General features: G+C 38.8%; 1 protein-coding gene across 22 annotated transcripts in view; it reads left to right on the forward strand.

Annotated features, from left to right (window-relative positions):
- RNF38 (ring finger protein 38) overlaps positions 1-15,676 on the forward strand; it is a 129,106-nt gene extending 113,430 nt beyond the window's left edge. For all 22 annotated transcript variants that reach the window (XM_027964416.3, XM_042243248.2, XM_042243249.2 and 19 more), the window contains 2 exons: positions 10,882-10,981; positions 12,238-15,676. In XM_027964416.3, coding sequence (XP_027820217.2) covers positions 10,882-10,981; positions 12,238-12,300 — 163 coding nt within the window. In that variant the 3' untranslated portion in view covers positions 12,301-15,676. The remainder of the gene's footprint in view (positions 1-10,881; positions 10,982-12,237) is intronic.
- The last annotated feature ends 547 nt before the right edge of the window (positions 15,677-16,223 follow it).

Consider the following 16,223-nt stretch of genomic DNA (forward strand, 5'->3'; position numbering starts at 1 on the left):
TATCAGAAGATATAGGTATATGGCGTTTCTGTCACCTGAGAATGTTCTAGACAGTGCTATTCTGGATTTTTATGTTGCCTACAAATCTTACGGTTTTTAACTCTAGAATGTTTTATATTAGATCAAAAAGTCTCATACCTGTAAAATTTGAGGGATTTACCTAAAGATTCTGCTTATTAGAGCATCTTTCTTAATAGCAACTACTGAGATACAGTTCGCATGTAAAGTGTACAATCCAGGGGGTGGTCCTAAGATGGCAGAGGAATAGGACGGGAGACCACTTTCTCCCCCACAAATTCATCAAAAGAACATTTAAACGCTGAGTAAATTCCACAAAACAACTTCTGAATGCCGGCAGAGGACATCAGGCACCCAGAAAAGCAGCCCATTGTCTTCGAAAGGAGGTAGGAAAAAATATAAAAGACAGAAAAAGAGACAAAAGAGGTAGGGACAGAGCTCTGTCCCGGGAAGGGAGTCTTACAAAGAGACAAGTTCCAAACACCAGGAAACACTCTCACTGCTGAGTGTGGCAAGCCTTGGAAGTACAGAGGGCAACATAACAGGGAGGAAAAATAAATAAATAATTAAAGCCCACAGATTACGAGCCCAGTGGTAACTCCCCCAGCAGAGAAGCAGTGCAGATGCCTGCACCTGCCACTAGCAAGTGGGGGCTGGGCAGGGAGGCGCGGGCTGCATTGCTTAGAGTAAGGATCTGGCCTGAATGCCCCGAGGGCAATCTGAGTGAACTAACTTGGGCTAGCAAACCAGACTGTGAGATAGCTACCATGTGAAAAGCCCTAAGACACCGCCAGGCCTGCGCACAAAACAAAGGACTGAACAGAACTAGCCAGCTGCAGACCATCCCCCTCCGGTGGCAGGCAGCCAGAGCCGGAAGGGGGGCAATCGCAGCCCCACAGAGACATTATCTACCAAACTGCAAGCAGGCTTCTTTGCTAACTAAGATATCTTGGGGTCCTGGACAGTCAACATCCGCCTGAGAAGGTGTGCCGGTTGTACACCCAGCAAACTGAGTGGCAGGGACGGGGGAGGCGATAAGTCGCATTGGCCGTGCTTGCCAAACACCTCATCACCTGAGCTGCTCGGACCTGGGAAGGGCACAAAACGCAGGCAAGTCTGCGCCTTTGAGGACTGCCCAAGTGCCTGAACCTGACTGGCTTAGACCTGGGAGGTACATGCAGCCCAGGGCCAGCCTTGGACAGTTCCCGGCAGAGCAACCTAGAGCCTTGAGCAGTGTGGGCAGGGAGGGCACACGCACCGTGAGCGGGGGCAGGCCCAGTGTGGCTGAGGCACTGCGAGCACTCCGCCAGTGTTATTTGTTTGCAGCATCCCTCCCTCCCCACAGCGTGACTGAACAAGTGAGCCTAAAAAAGTGTCCACCACCTCCCCCTTTTTATCAGGGAGGAAATCAGACACTGAAGAGACCAGCAAACAGAAGAAGCTAAAACAGAGGGAACTGCCTTGAAAGTGACAGGTGCAATAGATTAAAACCCTGTTGTTAGTACTGACTACATAGGAAGGGGCCTATAGATCTCGATAAATATAATCCGGACCAAGGAACTATCCGAAAATGAACTGACCCCACACTGCCCACAACAACACCAGAGAAAGTCCTAGATATATTTTTACTATTTTTATGATCTTTTTTTTTTTTTAACTTTTAAGTCCTCTATTACTCCTTTAATTTTCACTTTTATAACCTACTATTACTTTGCAAAAAAAAAGACCCTGTATTTTAAAGTAAACTTCATATATATATATATTTGACTTTTTTTTCTTTCTTCTTTTCTTTAATATTGTTATTTTTGAAATTCCAAACTCTAGATTTTTAATCTTTGCTTTTTGGTATTTGTTATCAATTTTGTACCTTTAAGAACCCAATCTTCAGTACCCATTTTTACTTGGGAGTGAGATTACTGGCTTGACTGCTCTCTCCCCCTTTGGACTCTCCTTTTTCTCCACCAGGTCACCTGTGTCTCCTCCCTACCCCCTCTCTTCTCTACCCAACTCTGTGAATCTCTGTGTGTTCCAGATGGTGGAGAACACTTAGGGAACTGATCACCGGCTGGATCTGGCTCTCTGCTTTTGATTCCCCCCTTTTATCCTTCTGGCCACCTCTGTCTCCTTCCTTCCTCTTCTCTTCTCTGTATAACTCCGTGAACATCTCTGAGCAGACCAGTTGTGGAGTGCACATAAGGAAATGATTACTGGCTAGCTTGCTCTCTTGTCTATCGATTCCACCTCATCTCAGTTGGGTGTCACCTCTGACTCCCTCCTCCCTCTTCTCTTCTCCATGTAACTCTATGAACCTCTCTGGGTGTCCCTCACTGTGGAGAAACTTTTCATCTTTAACCGAGATGTTTTATCAACAGTGCTATATAGAAGAAGTCTTGAGACTACTTCTGTAAGTAAAAATAAGACTGAAAACCAGAAGCAGGAGGCTTAAGTCCAGATCCTGAGAACACCAGAGAACTCCTGACTCCAGGGAACATTAATTGACAGGAGCTCATCAAACGCCTCCATACCAACTCTGAAACCAAGCACTACCCAAGGGCCAACAAATTCCAGAGCAAGACATACCATGCAAATTCTCCAGCAACACAGGAACACAGCCCTGAGCTCCAATATACAGGCTGCCCAAAGTCACTCCAAAACCATTGACGTCTCATAACTCATTACTGGACACTTCATTGCACTCCAGAGAGAAGAAATCCAGCTCCACCCACCAGAACACCGACACAAGCTTCACTAACCAAGAAACCTTGATAAGCCACCCGTACACGAGGAAACTCCACAATAAAGGTAACTCCACAAACTGCCACAATACGGAAAGCCCACACCAAACACAGAAATATAAACAAGATGAAGAGAAAGAGGAATACCCAGCAGTTAAAGGAACAAAATAAATGCCCACCAAACCAAAGAGGAAGAGATAGGAAATCTACCTGATAAAGAATTCCAAATAATGATAGTGAAAATGATCCAAAATCTTGAAATAAAAATGGAATCACAGATAAATAGCCTAGAGACAAGGATTGGGAAGATGCAAGAAAGTTTTAACAAGGACCTATAAGAAATAAAAAAGTCTATATATAATGAATAATGCAATAAATGAGATCAAAAAAAGTCTTGAGGCAACAAATAGTAGAATAACAGAGGCAGAAGATAGGACTAGTGAGGTAGAAGATAGAATGGTAGAAATAAATGAATCAGAGAGGGGAAAAGAAAAACGAATTAAATGAGGACAATCTCAGAGACCTCCAGGACAGTGTTACACGCCCCAACATTCAAATCATAGGAGTCCTAGAAGAAGACAAAAAGAAAAGACCATGAGAAATTACTTGAGGAGATAATAGTTGAAAACTTCCCTAAAATGGGAAAGGAAATAATCACCCAAGTCCAAGAAACCCAGAGAGTCCCAAACAGGATAAACCCAAGGTGAAACACCCCAAGACACATATTAATCAAATTAACAAAGATCAAACACAAAGAACAAATATTAAAAGCAGCAAGGGAAAAACAACAAATAACACACAAGGGGATTGCCATAAGGATAACAGCTGATCTTTCAATAGAAACTCTTCAGTCCAGGAGGGAATGGCAAGACATACTTAAAGTGATGATAGAAAATAACCTACAGCCCAGATTACTGTACCCAGCAAGGATTTCATTCAAATATGAAGGAGAAATCAAAAGCTTTACAGACAAGCAAAAGCTGAGCGAAATCAGCACCACCAAACCAGCTCTCCAACAAATGCTAAAGGATCTTCTCTAGACAGGAAACACAAAAAGGGTGTATAAACTCCAACCCAAAACAATAAAGTAAATGGCAACGGGATCATACTTATCAATAATTACCTTAAATGTAAATGGGTTGAATGCCCCAACCAAAAGACAAAGACTGGCTGAATGGATACCAAAACAAGACCCCTATATATGTTGTCTACAAGAGACCCACCTCACAACAGGGGACACATACAGACTGAAAGAAGGGCTGGAAAAATATATTCCATGCAAATAGAGACCAAAAGAAAGTAGGAGTAGCAATACTCATATCATAAAATAGACTTTAAAACAAAGGCTGTGAAAAAAGACAAAGAAGGCCACTACATAATGTTCAAAGGATCAATCCAAGAAGATATAACAATTATAAATATATATGCACCCAACATAAGAGCACCACAATATGTAAGACAAATGCTAACAAGTATGAAAGGGGAAATTAACAATAACAATAATAGTGGGAGGCTTTAATACCCCACTCACACTTACGGATAGATCAACTAAGCAGAAAACTAACAAGGAAACACAAACTTTAAATGATACAATAGACCAGTTAGACCTAATTGATAGCTATAGGACATTTCACCACAAGACAATAAACTTCACCCTTTTCTCAAGTGCACACAGAACCTTCTCCAGAATAGATCACATCCTGGGCCATAAATCTAGCCTTGGTAAATTCAAAAAAATTGAAATCATTCCAAGCATTGTTTCTGACCACAATGCAGTAAGATTAGATCTCAATTACAGGAGAAAAACTATTGAAAATTCCACCATATGGAGGCTGAACAACACGCTGCTGAATAACCAACAAATCACAGAAGAAATCAAAAAGAAATCAAAATATGCATAGAAACGAATGAAAATGAAAACAACCAAAAACCTGTGGGATACTATAAAAGCCATGCTAAGGGGAAAGTTCATAGCAATACAGGCATATCTCAAGAAACAAAAAAGTCAGATAAATAACGTAAAGCAACTAGAAAAGGAAGAAATGAAGAACCCAGGGTTAGTAGAAGGAAAGAAATCTTAAAAATTAGGGCAGAAATAAATGCAAAAGAAAGAAAAGAGACCATAGCAAAAATCAACAAAGCCAAAAGCTGGTTCTTTGAAAGGATAAATAAAATTGACAAACCATTAGCCAGACTCATCAAGAAACAAAGGGAGAAAAATCAATAAAATTAGAAATGAAAATGGAGAGATCACAACAGACAACACAGAAATACAAAGGATCATAAGAGACTACTATCAGCAATTATATGCCAATAAAATGGACAACGTGGAAGAAATGGACAAATTCTTAGAAAAGTACAACTTTCCAAAACTGAACCAGGAAGAAATAGAAAATCTTAACAGACCCATCACAAGCACAGAAATTGAAACTGTAATCAGAAATCTTCCAGCAAACAAAAGCCCAGGTCCAGACAGCTTCACAGCTGAATTCTACCAAAAATTTAGAGAAGAGCTAACACCTATCCTACTCAAACTCTTCCAGAAAATTGTAGGGGAAGGTAAACTTCCAAACTCATTCTATGAAGCCACCATCACCCTAATACCAAAACCTGAAAAAGATGCCACAAAAAAAGAAAACCACAGGCCAATATCACTGATGAACATAGATGCAAAAATCCTTAACAAAATTCTAGCAATCAGAATCCAACAACACATTAAAAAGATCATACACCATGACCAAGTGGGCTTTATCCCAGGGATGCAAGGATTCTTCAATATCCACAAATCAGTCAACGTAATACACCACGTTAACAAATTGAAAAATAAAATCCATATGATTACCTCAATAGATGCAGAGAAAGCCTTTGACAAAATTCAACATCCATTTATGATTAAAAACTCTCCAGAAAGCAGGAATAGAAGGAACATACTTCAACATAATAAAAGCTATATGTGACAAACCCACACCAAACGTTATCCTCAATGGTGAAAAATTGAAAGCATTTCCCCTAAAGTCAGGAACAAGACAAGGGTGCCCACTTTCACCACTACTATTCAACATAGTTCTGGAAGTTTTGGCCACAGCAATCAGAGCCAAAAAAAAAAAAAAAGGAATCCAAATTGGAAAAGAAGTAAAACTCTCACTGTTTGCAGATGACATGATCCTCTACATAGAAAACCCTAAAGACTCCACCAGAAAATTACTAGAGCTAATCAATGAATATAGTAAAGTTGCAGGATATAAAATCAACACACAGAAATCCCTTGCATTCCTATACACTAATAATGAGAAAATAGAATGAGAAGGAAACAATTCCATTCACCATTGCAATGAAAAGAATAAAATATTTAGGAATATATCTACCTAAAGAAACTGAAGACCTATATATAGAAAACTATAACACTGGTGAAAGAAATCAAAGAGGACACTAATAGATGGGGAAATATACCGTGTTCATGGATTGGAAGAATCAATATAGTGAAAATGAGTATACTACCCAAAGCAATCTATAGATTCAATGCAATCCCTATCAAGCTCCCAATGGTATTTTTCATATAGCTAGAACAAATAATTTCACAATTTGTATGGAAATACAAAAAACCTCGAATAGCCAAAGCAATCTTGAGAAAGAAGAATGGAACTGGAGGAATCAACCTGCCTGACTTCAGGCTGTACTACAAAGCCACAGTCATCAAGACAGTATGGTACTGGTACAAAGACAGAAATACAGATCAATGGAACAAAATAAAAAGCCCAGAGACAAATCTACACACCTATGGACACCTTATCTTTGACAAAGGAGGCAAGAATATACAATGGATTAAAGACAATCTCTTTAACAAGTGGTGCTGGGAAAAGTAGTCAACCACTTGTTAAAAAATGAAACTAGAATACTTTCTAACACCATACACAAAAATGAACTAAAAATGGATTAAAGATCTAAATGTAAGACCAGAAACTATAAAACTCCTGGAGGAGAACATAGGCAAAACACTCTCTGACGTAAATCACAGCAGGATCCTCTATGACCCACCTCCCAGAATATTGGAAATAAACGCAAAAATAAACAAATGGGACCTAATTAAACTTAAAAGCTTCTGCACAACAAAGGAAACTATAAGCAAGGTGAAATGACAGCCTTTGGAATGAGAGAAAATAATAGCAAATGAAGCAACTGACAAACAGCTAATCTCAAAAATACACAAGCAAGTCCTCCAGCTCAATTCCAGAAAAATAAACCACCCAATCAAAAAATGGGCCAGAGAACTAGACATTTCTCCAAAGAAGACATACAGATGGCTAACAAACACACGAAAAGATCCTCAACATCACTCATTATCAGAGAAATGCAAATCAAAACCACAATGAGGTACCATTTCACACCAGTCAGAATGGCTACGATCCAAAAGTCTACAAGCAATAAATGCTGGAGAGGGTGTGGAGAAAAGGGAACCCTCTTACACTGTTGGTGGGAACGCAAACTAGTACAGCCACTATCGAGAACAGTGTAGAGATTCCTTAAAAAACTGGAAATAGAACTGCCTTATGACCCAGCAATCCCACTGCTGGGCATACACACCGAGGAAACCAGAATTGAAAGAGACACGTGTACCCCAATGTTCATCGCAGCACTGTTTATAATAGCCAGGACATGGAAGCAACCTAGATGTCCATCAGCAGATGAATGGATAAGAAAGCTGTGGTACATATACACAATGGAGTATTACTCAGCCATTAAAAAGAATATATTTGAATCAGTTCTAATGAGGTGGATGAAACTGGAGCCTATTATACAGAGTGAAGTAAGCCAGAAAGAAAAACACCAATACAGTATACTAATGCATATATATGGAATTTAGAAAGATAGTAATGATAACCCTGTGTGCGAGACAGCAAGAGACACAGATGTGTAGAACAGTCTTTTGGACTCTGTGGGAGAAGGAGAGGGTGGGATGATTTGGGAGAATGGCATTGAAACATGTATAATATCATATATGAAATGAATTGCCAGTCCAGGTTCAATGCATGATACTGGATGCTTGGGGCTGGTGCACTGGGACGACCCAGAGGGATGGTACGGAGAGAGAGGAGGGAGGGGGGTTCAGGATGGGGAACAGGTGTATACCTGTGGCGGATTCATGTTGATGTATGGCAAAACCAATACAATATTGTAAAGTAATTAACCTCCAATTAAAATAATATTAAAAATAAAGTGTACAATCTAGTGGTTTTTAAGTATATTAATAAAAGTTTTGCAACCATCATCACAGTCAAATTGATATCATTTTCATCATCCCTAGTAGAAATACCTTATCAATTAATAGCCACTCTCCATTTCTCCCCAACCCTCCAAAGCCCTGACTCAGCCCCCCACTAATTAACTTTTATCTCTATAGATTGGCCTGTTCTTGACATTTCGTATAAATGGAACCAATATAACATGGGGTCTTTTGGGTCTGGCTTCTTTGATTTAGCATAATGTTTTCAAGGACCACCATATTGTAGCTTGTATCATTTCATTCCTAATGGGCTACACCGTTTTACATTCCCACCAGCAGTGTACAGAAGTTTCCTTTTCTCCACATCCTCACCAGTGCTTTTTATTGTCTGTCTTGATTTTAGCAGCCCTAGTGGGAGTGAAGTGTTATCTCTTAAGGTTTTGGTTTTCATTTTCCAGCTGGGCTAGTGATGTTGAGCTCTTACTATACTTACTGGCCATTTATGTATCTTCTTTGGAGAAATGTGTGTTCACATTTTTTTTTTATTGAGTTGTAGGAGTTACTTATATTTTATATATATAGGTTCTTGTAAGACACATGATTTTCAAAAATATATGTAATTCTATGAGTTGGTTGTCTTTTCACTCTAGATTTATAAAGCATCTTTAGTACCCCCCTTTATTTTAAAGGATAAAGTTCAATTTATCTGCCTGTTTTAGTTGTTGTTTCTTACGCTTTTGAACAATAGAATGGGAGAGACTAGAGATCTTGTCAAGAAAATTAGAGATACCAAGGGAACATTTCATGCAAAGATGGACTCAATAAAGGACAGAAATGGTAGGGACCTAACAGAAGCAGAAGATATTAAGAAGAGGTTGCAAGAATACACAGAAGAGCTGTACAAAAACGATCTTCACGACCCAGATAGTCACAATGGTGTGATCACTCACCTAGAGCCAGACATCCTGGAATGTGAAGTCAAGTGGGTCTTTCACTACGAACAAAGCTAGTGGAGGTGATGGAATTCCAGCTGAGCTATTTCAAATCTTAAAAGAAGATGGTGTGAAAGTGCTGCACTCAGTATGTCAGCAAGTTTGGAAAACTCAGCAATGGCCACAAGACTAGAGAAAGGTCAGTTTTCATTCTAATCCCAAAGAAAGACAATGGCAAAAAATGCTCAAACTACCACACAATTGCACTCATCTCACATGCTAGTAAAGTAATGCTCAAAATTCTCCAAGCCAGGCTTCAACAGTACATGGACCGTGAACTTCCAGATGTTCAAGATGGATTTAGAAAAGGCAGAGGAACCAGAGATCAAATTGCCAACATCTGTTGGATTATTGAAAAGGCAAGAGAGTTCCAGAAAACCATTTACTTCTGCTTTATTGACTGCACGAAAGCCTTTGACTGTGTGGATCACAACAAACTGTGTAAAATTCTTCAAGAGATGGGACTACCAGACCACCTGAGCTGCCTCCTGAGAAATCTGTATGCAGGTCAGGAAGGAATAGTTAGAACTGGACATGGAACAACAGACTGCTTCCAAATCAGGAAAGGAGTATGTCAAGGCTGTACATTGTCACCCTGCTTATTTAACTTATATGCAGAGTACATCATGAGAAACGCTGGGCTGGATGAAGCACAAGCTGGAATCAAGATTGCCAGAAGTATCAATAACCCCAGGTACGCTGATAACACCACCCTTATGGCAGAAAGTGAAGAAGAATTAAAGAGCCTCTTGATGAAAATGAAAGAGGAGAGTGAAAAAGTTGGCTTAATGCTCAACATTCAGAAAACGAAGATCATGGCATCTGGTCCCATCATTTCATGTCAAGTAGATGGTGAAACAGTGGAAACCATGAGAGACTTTATTTTGGGGGCCTTCAAAATCACTGCAGATGGTGACTGCAGCCATGAAGTTAAAGACACTTGCTCCTTGGAAGAAAAGTTATGACCAACCTAGAAAGCTTATTCAAAAGCAGAGACATTACTTTGCCAACAAAGGTCCGTCTAGTCAAAGCTATGGTTTTTCCAGAAGTCATGTATGGATGTCAAAGTTGACCATAAAGAAGGCTGAGCACCAAAGAATTGATGCTTTTGAACTGTGGTGTTGGAGAAGACTCTTGAGAGTCCCTTGGACAGCAAGGAGATTCAGCCTGTCCATCCTAAAGGAAATCAGTCCTGAATATTCGTTGGAAGAACTGATGCTAAAGCTGAAACTCCAATACTTTGGCCAGCTGATGTTAAGAACTGACTCATTGGAAAAGACCCTGATGCTGGGAAAGATTGAAGGCAGGAGGAGAAGGGGACGACAGAAGATGAGATGGTTGGATGGCATCACCGACTCAATGGGCATGAGTTTGAGTAAACTCTGGGAGTTGGTGATGGACAGAGAGACCTGGTGTGTTGCAATCCATGGGGTCACAAAGAGTTGGACACGACTGAGCGACTGAACGGAACTGAACTGCCTATTCCAAGGTCATGAAGATCTACACTTGTATTTTCTTTAAGAGCTGAATAGTTTTTAGCTCTTACATTTAATGGTTTTTCATTTTTTAGTTAATTTCATATATTGTGTGAGGTAGGAGTCCAACTACATTCTTTTGCATATGAACGTCAAGCTGTTTCAACACTGTTGAATATAATAGTAGCTTCGGTATTACGGCTGGGTTGGATGTTAAACCAGAAATTTTCTTGATGATCTCTCACTAAGCAAAACAAAACACTCTTACTAAATGTCTTAACATCATGCTTGTTTAAAGGTATTTGATAGATTATTTTAGTTTTAAAATTTAGATGGTATTTTGATAAGTGAGATAGTAAATGGCTTTATGGTTTCTATAGTTGTAACAAAATAGAAACTACTTGGTTTTATGGTTAAACAATCTTTCTGGTTTATTTCAGGTGTGTAGTATGCATGTGTGATTTTGAGTCAAGGCAGCTACTTAGAGTTTTACCCTGTAACCATGAGTTCCATGCCAAGTGTGTCGACAAATGGCTTAAGGTAAAATGATGGCATCTGAAAAGAATGACATTGAATTTTCTCCTACTGATCATAGTCTGTGGTTTGGTGGAGGGTGATTAAATTGAAACACAGCTTTGATAATTCTGACCATTTTCTCCTTTGTGTATATGGGAGGGGAAATTCCAAAGACAAATTCTGATAGTATGCCAGAGTGAAATTATTTCAAGGACTTTAATATTAGGATAAAGGGACTTCACTGGAAGTCCAGGGTTAAGATTGCCTTCCAGTGCAGGGGGCGCAGGTTCAATCCCTGGTTGGAGAGCTAAACACATGCCGTGGGATGTAGCCAAAAAAAATTTTTTTTAATAGTAGGATGAAAATGTGATACAGTAAAATATCTTAAGTCAACTTTAGGGTTGGTTTGTTTTAGATTATTCTGAGTAGGAGATGATAATACTGGCTTAGATAACTTGACAGTTGGTGAGGAAGACAGATGAGTTAAAATAGAATCAGTCTTCCATATGAGCAGATTAACGGTACCTAGTTTTGTCCAAACTGAATCCTAAAAGTAAAGAATCTAAGCTTTCTAGAAAACGGAACTTATTATATATGCATAGCCCTGACACGTGAGAACAGGATGACCGGAAAAGCATGGGTTCCATGTGGCTGATGGCTAGAGTGTGAGGGAGAGTAGCAAGAGAAGGGGATTCAGAAGTAAAACCAGGAGTCAGCTTTTTGCGAAGTCACTGTGGAGTGTGCGAGAGTTTGGATTGGATCCTGAACGCACGTTTTAGAAAGATCACGGCTACTCTGGAGAAGGTAATAGAGGAGGCTGATGAAATAAGGACATACTGGGCCAGATGGAGAACAAATAGTAGAAGCTGGATGAAAAGAAGAGTACTTGACTCAAGAGCTATCATAATGTAGAAATGAGAGCATTTGATAAAAAATGCTTTGTAGAACATGAGAGCAGGTGTTGCTTATGTTTCTGATTTTAGCAGCACAACGAATGGTAGTGCCATTTGTTGAGATAGAGTTTTAATTTTAAGCCAGTTATTACATTTGTCTGAAGTGGTGATGGATAGTCTTATCTATGTTAAACCGAATAAAGAATTATTCATAGGCTATTATTGTTTTAGAGGTTTGTGGAGTATTTTTAAGAGATTAAATAATTGTACTTTCTTAAAGGAACAAAGAATGTAAAAACTATGTGGAAAGTAAAATAGCTCTGTTGCTTTTAATATGTTTCACAGTATAAGTCAAAATTCAGACAAGTGCTCTCTTTTTTGTTTTAGGCAAATCGTACTTGCCCAATCTGCCGAGCTGATGCTTCAGAAGTGCATCGGGATTCAGAATGACCAACCTAAGAGCACAAATTTAGTCTGGGTGTTCCTCATCACATGTATATACGGACTATCCATTGAACTTAATCTGTGTGGCTTCCAGCCCTCCCTTTACCAAAAGGGTCAATGGACCTTTCTTTGCACTGTGTGACTTAATCAACTATAAAAGCTTACAATTAGTCTTCACAATTATGGGATTGTTATACTAACCGTGTGATTGGAACTCCAAAGACTTTTTCTTTAGCTTAATTTTGTGTGTGCACTAACATTCCCTGGTTTTTGTGTGATCATTCCGAGTGTTGCTGCAAGATTACAGTGGACGTGATCTTTTAGCATGTGCTTTCATAAAAAGTGGTAGCTCCAGATGATATAGCAATCTACCTTATATAGAGCCTTCAGAAACTGTGAGTGGAAATGAGTGCAGCGTATGACTGTTGATGGTAAATGTGTCTGTGTGCGTGTGAGAGAGAGAACGTGTGAAACTACTTGTGAGAGGGCATGGTAGCTAACGTGTGTGTGAGATCCTATATACCAGCATGTACCAAGAATGTGTGTGTAGTTTTAATTATGCTGCAATGTATAATCTGGTGTGTTATTTAAACAGCACTAGTACTGTACACTGGTTTTTCCCCTTGTGTTTGCTGTTGCACACTGATTGCTAAGGGTGCATCAACTATAAGCATTGAATACTCCATCCCCCTCCCTCCCAGTGAATGGAATGAGAAAAGCCTTCTTCCTTTGCTTCAGGCAGCTGTCACCTTCTCTTTGTTGGTGGTCCCAACTGGGTCACTTAAGGAAAAAGTGTAATAGATTCTCACTCCATGAACCTGAAATTTTGATTTTTGTCGTGAAAAAGAAATTTTTAAATCTCCAACTTGCTGTTTCCAAAAAGAAGGTGCAATATCATACATCATCAGTTAGCAATATTAGCATTTCAATCAATGATTTGAATGTTGATACTCTCTTGGTTTTCCTTTACATTTTCAGTAAGCTTCTTAGCCGGATGTGCTTGTGATTTTTTTTTTTTCTTTTAATGTTTAGGTTTGTAGTCTATTCTGAAGATATTTGAGTAATATATTTCTAAGAATACCACTGGTCCCATGGAGTCTCACCTCCTCTACTTCCACCAGAAAAAAATCTGTTAACTCAGCTTGACTTCTGATATGTTATTTGTTCAAGCTCCCATAGGCAACTAAATTGTTTTAAGAAAACTGTGTTTCTGTTCTGCCAAGCTCCAGTTCTGAAAGTTGTCTAGTTCTCCCCTCAGTAAACGTGCTTCTCATTGAAACCCTCATTTCCAGGATGGATCAAGTGCTGTGACAGCTCGAGCTCCTTAGACCTGGTGTGCTTTGATGTTTTATCACTTTTCTTTTTTGTTGAATGAGAAAAAAATTAATATCACAGGTGTCCAGAATACTTGCAGTATAAATGAAGATTTGATTTTTGTATAAAAAATAATGCTGTAAAACAGGAATTGACCTGCATTTAGTTGCTCTGAAAAGAATACATAGCTGTGTGGGTTTCTTTGTTTTTTTAATAGGTTCCTTGAGCATAATTCAGATCGTTTCAAGTCATTTTTCTAGCAGTGTTTGAATTCCCCTCTCATTCTTCTAGTGTCTTCACCATTGTCTGCCTTTTCCTGCGGTTAATGTCCTTGTTCTGTTTGCAGTAGCACAAGCTGCAATTCTCCAGTCAGGACTGTGATGACTTGCTGCCAACCTCAGCTTTCATTTGGCTCTGTGTCCGTTTTCTACTCAGACAGTGTTAACTACTTGTTACTGCCATGCTACTTGCCTTCCCTTGAAGACTATAAGCTCATCACAGCTTAGAGTTCAGTAAAGTCAATTCACACAGAAGCACAATTTTGCCCTTTTTCAGACACTGTTGCCTCTATCTAGTCCTACAAGTAGGATTTTGCATACTTTGTTTGCCCCTGTATTTGTCAGTGCATCAGAAATACATCTAAACAGTGGTAAAATGCACATGTTACTTTTAAATCATTAGAGTATTCCCTACCTGTTCCTAATGAATAAAGTGTGTTAAAGACCAAAATTACTGGCGTAATTATCAACTACATTACAAATCACGTATAGTTTAATCTTTATTTTTTTTAATTAAAAATCATGTTTAAAATGGCAAAAGCCCATCTTATACATAGACTCTTTTATATAGCTGCAAAAAATTTATATCTGTACAGATCTAACATAACATTACTACACTCAGTATTCATTTTATTGAAGCATGCAAGTAAAGCACTTTTTCTAATTTATATAGATACTTAATTAACAAGGCACACTGTACTAATGACTAGGAAAAGTAGCTCTTTCTTCCCTCTCTGGGATGGTGAATTCTTGTCATACTACCCCTTTTCCATTAAATTTTTGAGAGGCCGTTGGCAGTTTAGGAGGCAGCAGGGTCTATTTTGGTAAAATCCAGAATTGTTGCACTCTTGTGGCTGATTTCTCTTTGGGAATGTCTTTTCTTCGCATGGGGCTCTTAGAGATGTGTGCAGATTTGCTTATTAAGTAGTTAGTGTGTGTTAGGAGCGTACATGCATGTGTTCCAAACCAGCTCAACCTAGCCACATTTAGCAACTGTGTGGCTAGCAGAAGAGAAAGAACAGTTGATTTGTACCCAGCTGTTGACTCCTTAGGTGATGCACCAGATAGCAGGCAGATGTTGGTTTCTTGCCTTCTTCCCCTTTCCTCCTAAAACAATATTGGCTTTACCACCTTAACTCTGCTGTGGTTTTTTTTGTTTTCCTTTGCATGAAATACCACCTTTGTTTGTTTTTAGCACCCCCTCTTCCCCAAAAAGAAAAAAACAAAAAACAAGGCCTCCAGGTATCAAGATCTCATTAGGATTTTCTGTCCTGAATTTTTTCAAGCAAAATCTAGAAAATGTGAAAGCCTATTTAGATTTTATACACTCTCTGAAATGTGATTTGTTAAGATTCTTATATTTGGGCCTCTTATAATATTTTAAATGAGATCTACCAACTCACTTATGAGAATATTTTTCACAGATATCTTTAGGCCTTTATTAGAAAGCTATTTTCCCCCTGTTGGTACATTTGGTTACCTCATTTTGCTGTTTGTTTCAGATTATGGAAAGCTCACAGGGGTATATTTTGGAATCATTTGCTGAGTCATTTCCTCAAATCATACTCCATTGTATCAGTTAACATATAGTTTTAAATGTACGTATTATAAATATCTGTAACCAAATCATTTGAAGGCTTGATAAATTTTTAACAAAGTTTGTACATTTTTTATGAAAGTTACTAGTAATGCTTTACTAAGTAGTGCAATGAATTTTTATTTTTAATCCCTGTGCCCAATTTTGGAGTTGAGAGGGTTGTTGGTAATAAATGTATGATGTACACTTAAAACATTGGGTTGTGTTTGGTGTTACTGTGTTAGGGAAGGGTAGGGGTCATGTGTGTTTGGAGGGAGGGATGTAGGGGACTTCCAGCAGGAAGATAGAGCTCTTGAGCTCCTAGCAGCCAAACTTAACTTTGAGGCAGTAATTCAGGTTTTGTTTCTGTGTTTGTGTCAACAACTTAGAAACATAAAAGCAACTTGCTTTATAACTCATGTGGCACATATTTATATCTTTAAAAAGGCCAAGAAGATAGCTTGAGTGTAGGCACATGGACATGGTATAGGCTCATTGAACAGTAAAGTTACATTAAGTGGGTGCCTGGAGTTCTTTCTATTTGTGTCAACCATAAGATGCAAAAGATAGTTGGGCAGATTGGTTCACATTAGCTATAGTATGTTATGGCTAACTTGTCCACAGAATATGGAAAGAGGAGCTCATCATTTTCCATACGTGTTTGTGTAATTGCTTTCCTTTGACCAAAAAAGGAAGAGAGTAAAGCCATCTACTTTATATATTATTACATGCTGAAAGTGGAAATAGAATGCCAAAAAAAA

This window comes from Ovis aries, chromosome 2 (assembly GCF_016772045.2).
Source record: "Ovis aries strain OAR_USU_Benz2616 breed Rambouillet chromosome 2, ARS-UI_Ramb_v3.0, whole genome shotgun sequence".
Classification (NCBI taxonomy): domain Eukaryota; kingdom Metazoa; phylum Chordata; class Mammalia; order Artiodactyla; family Bovidae; genus Ovis; species Ovis aries.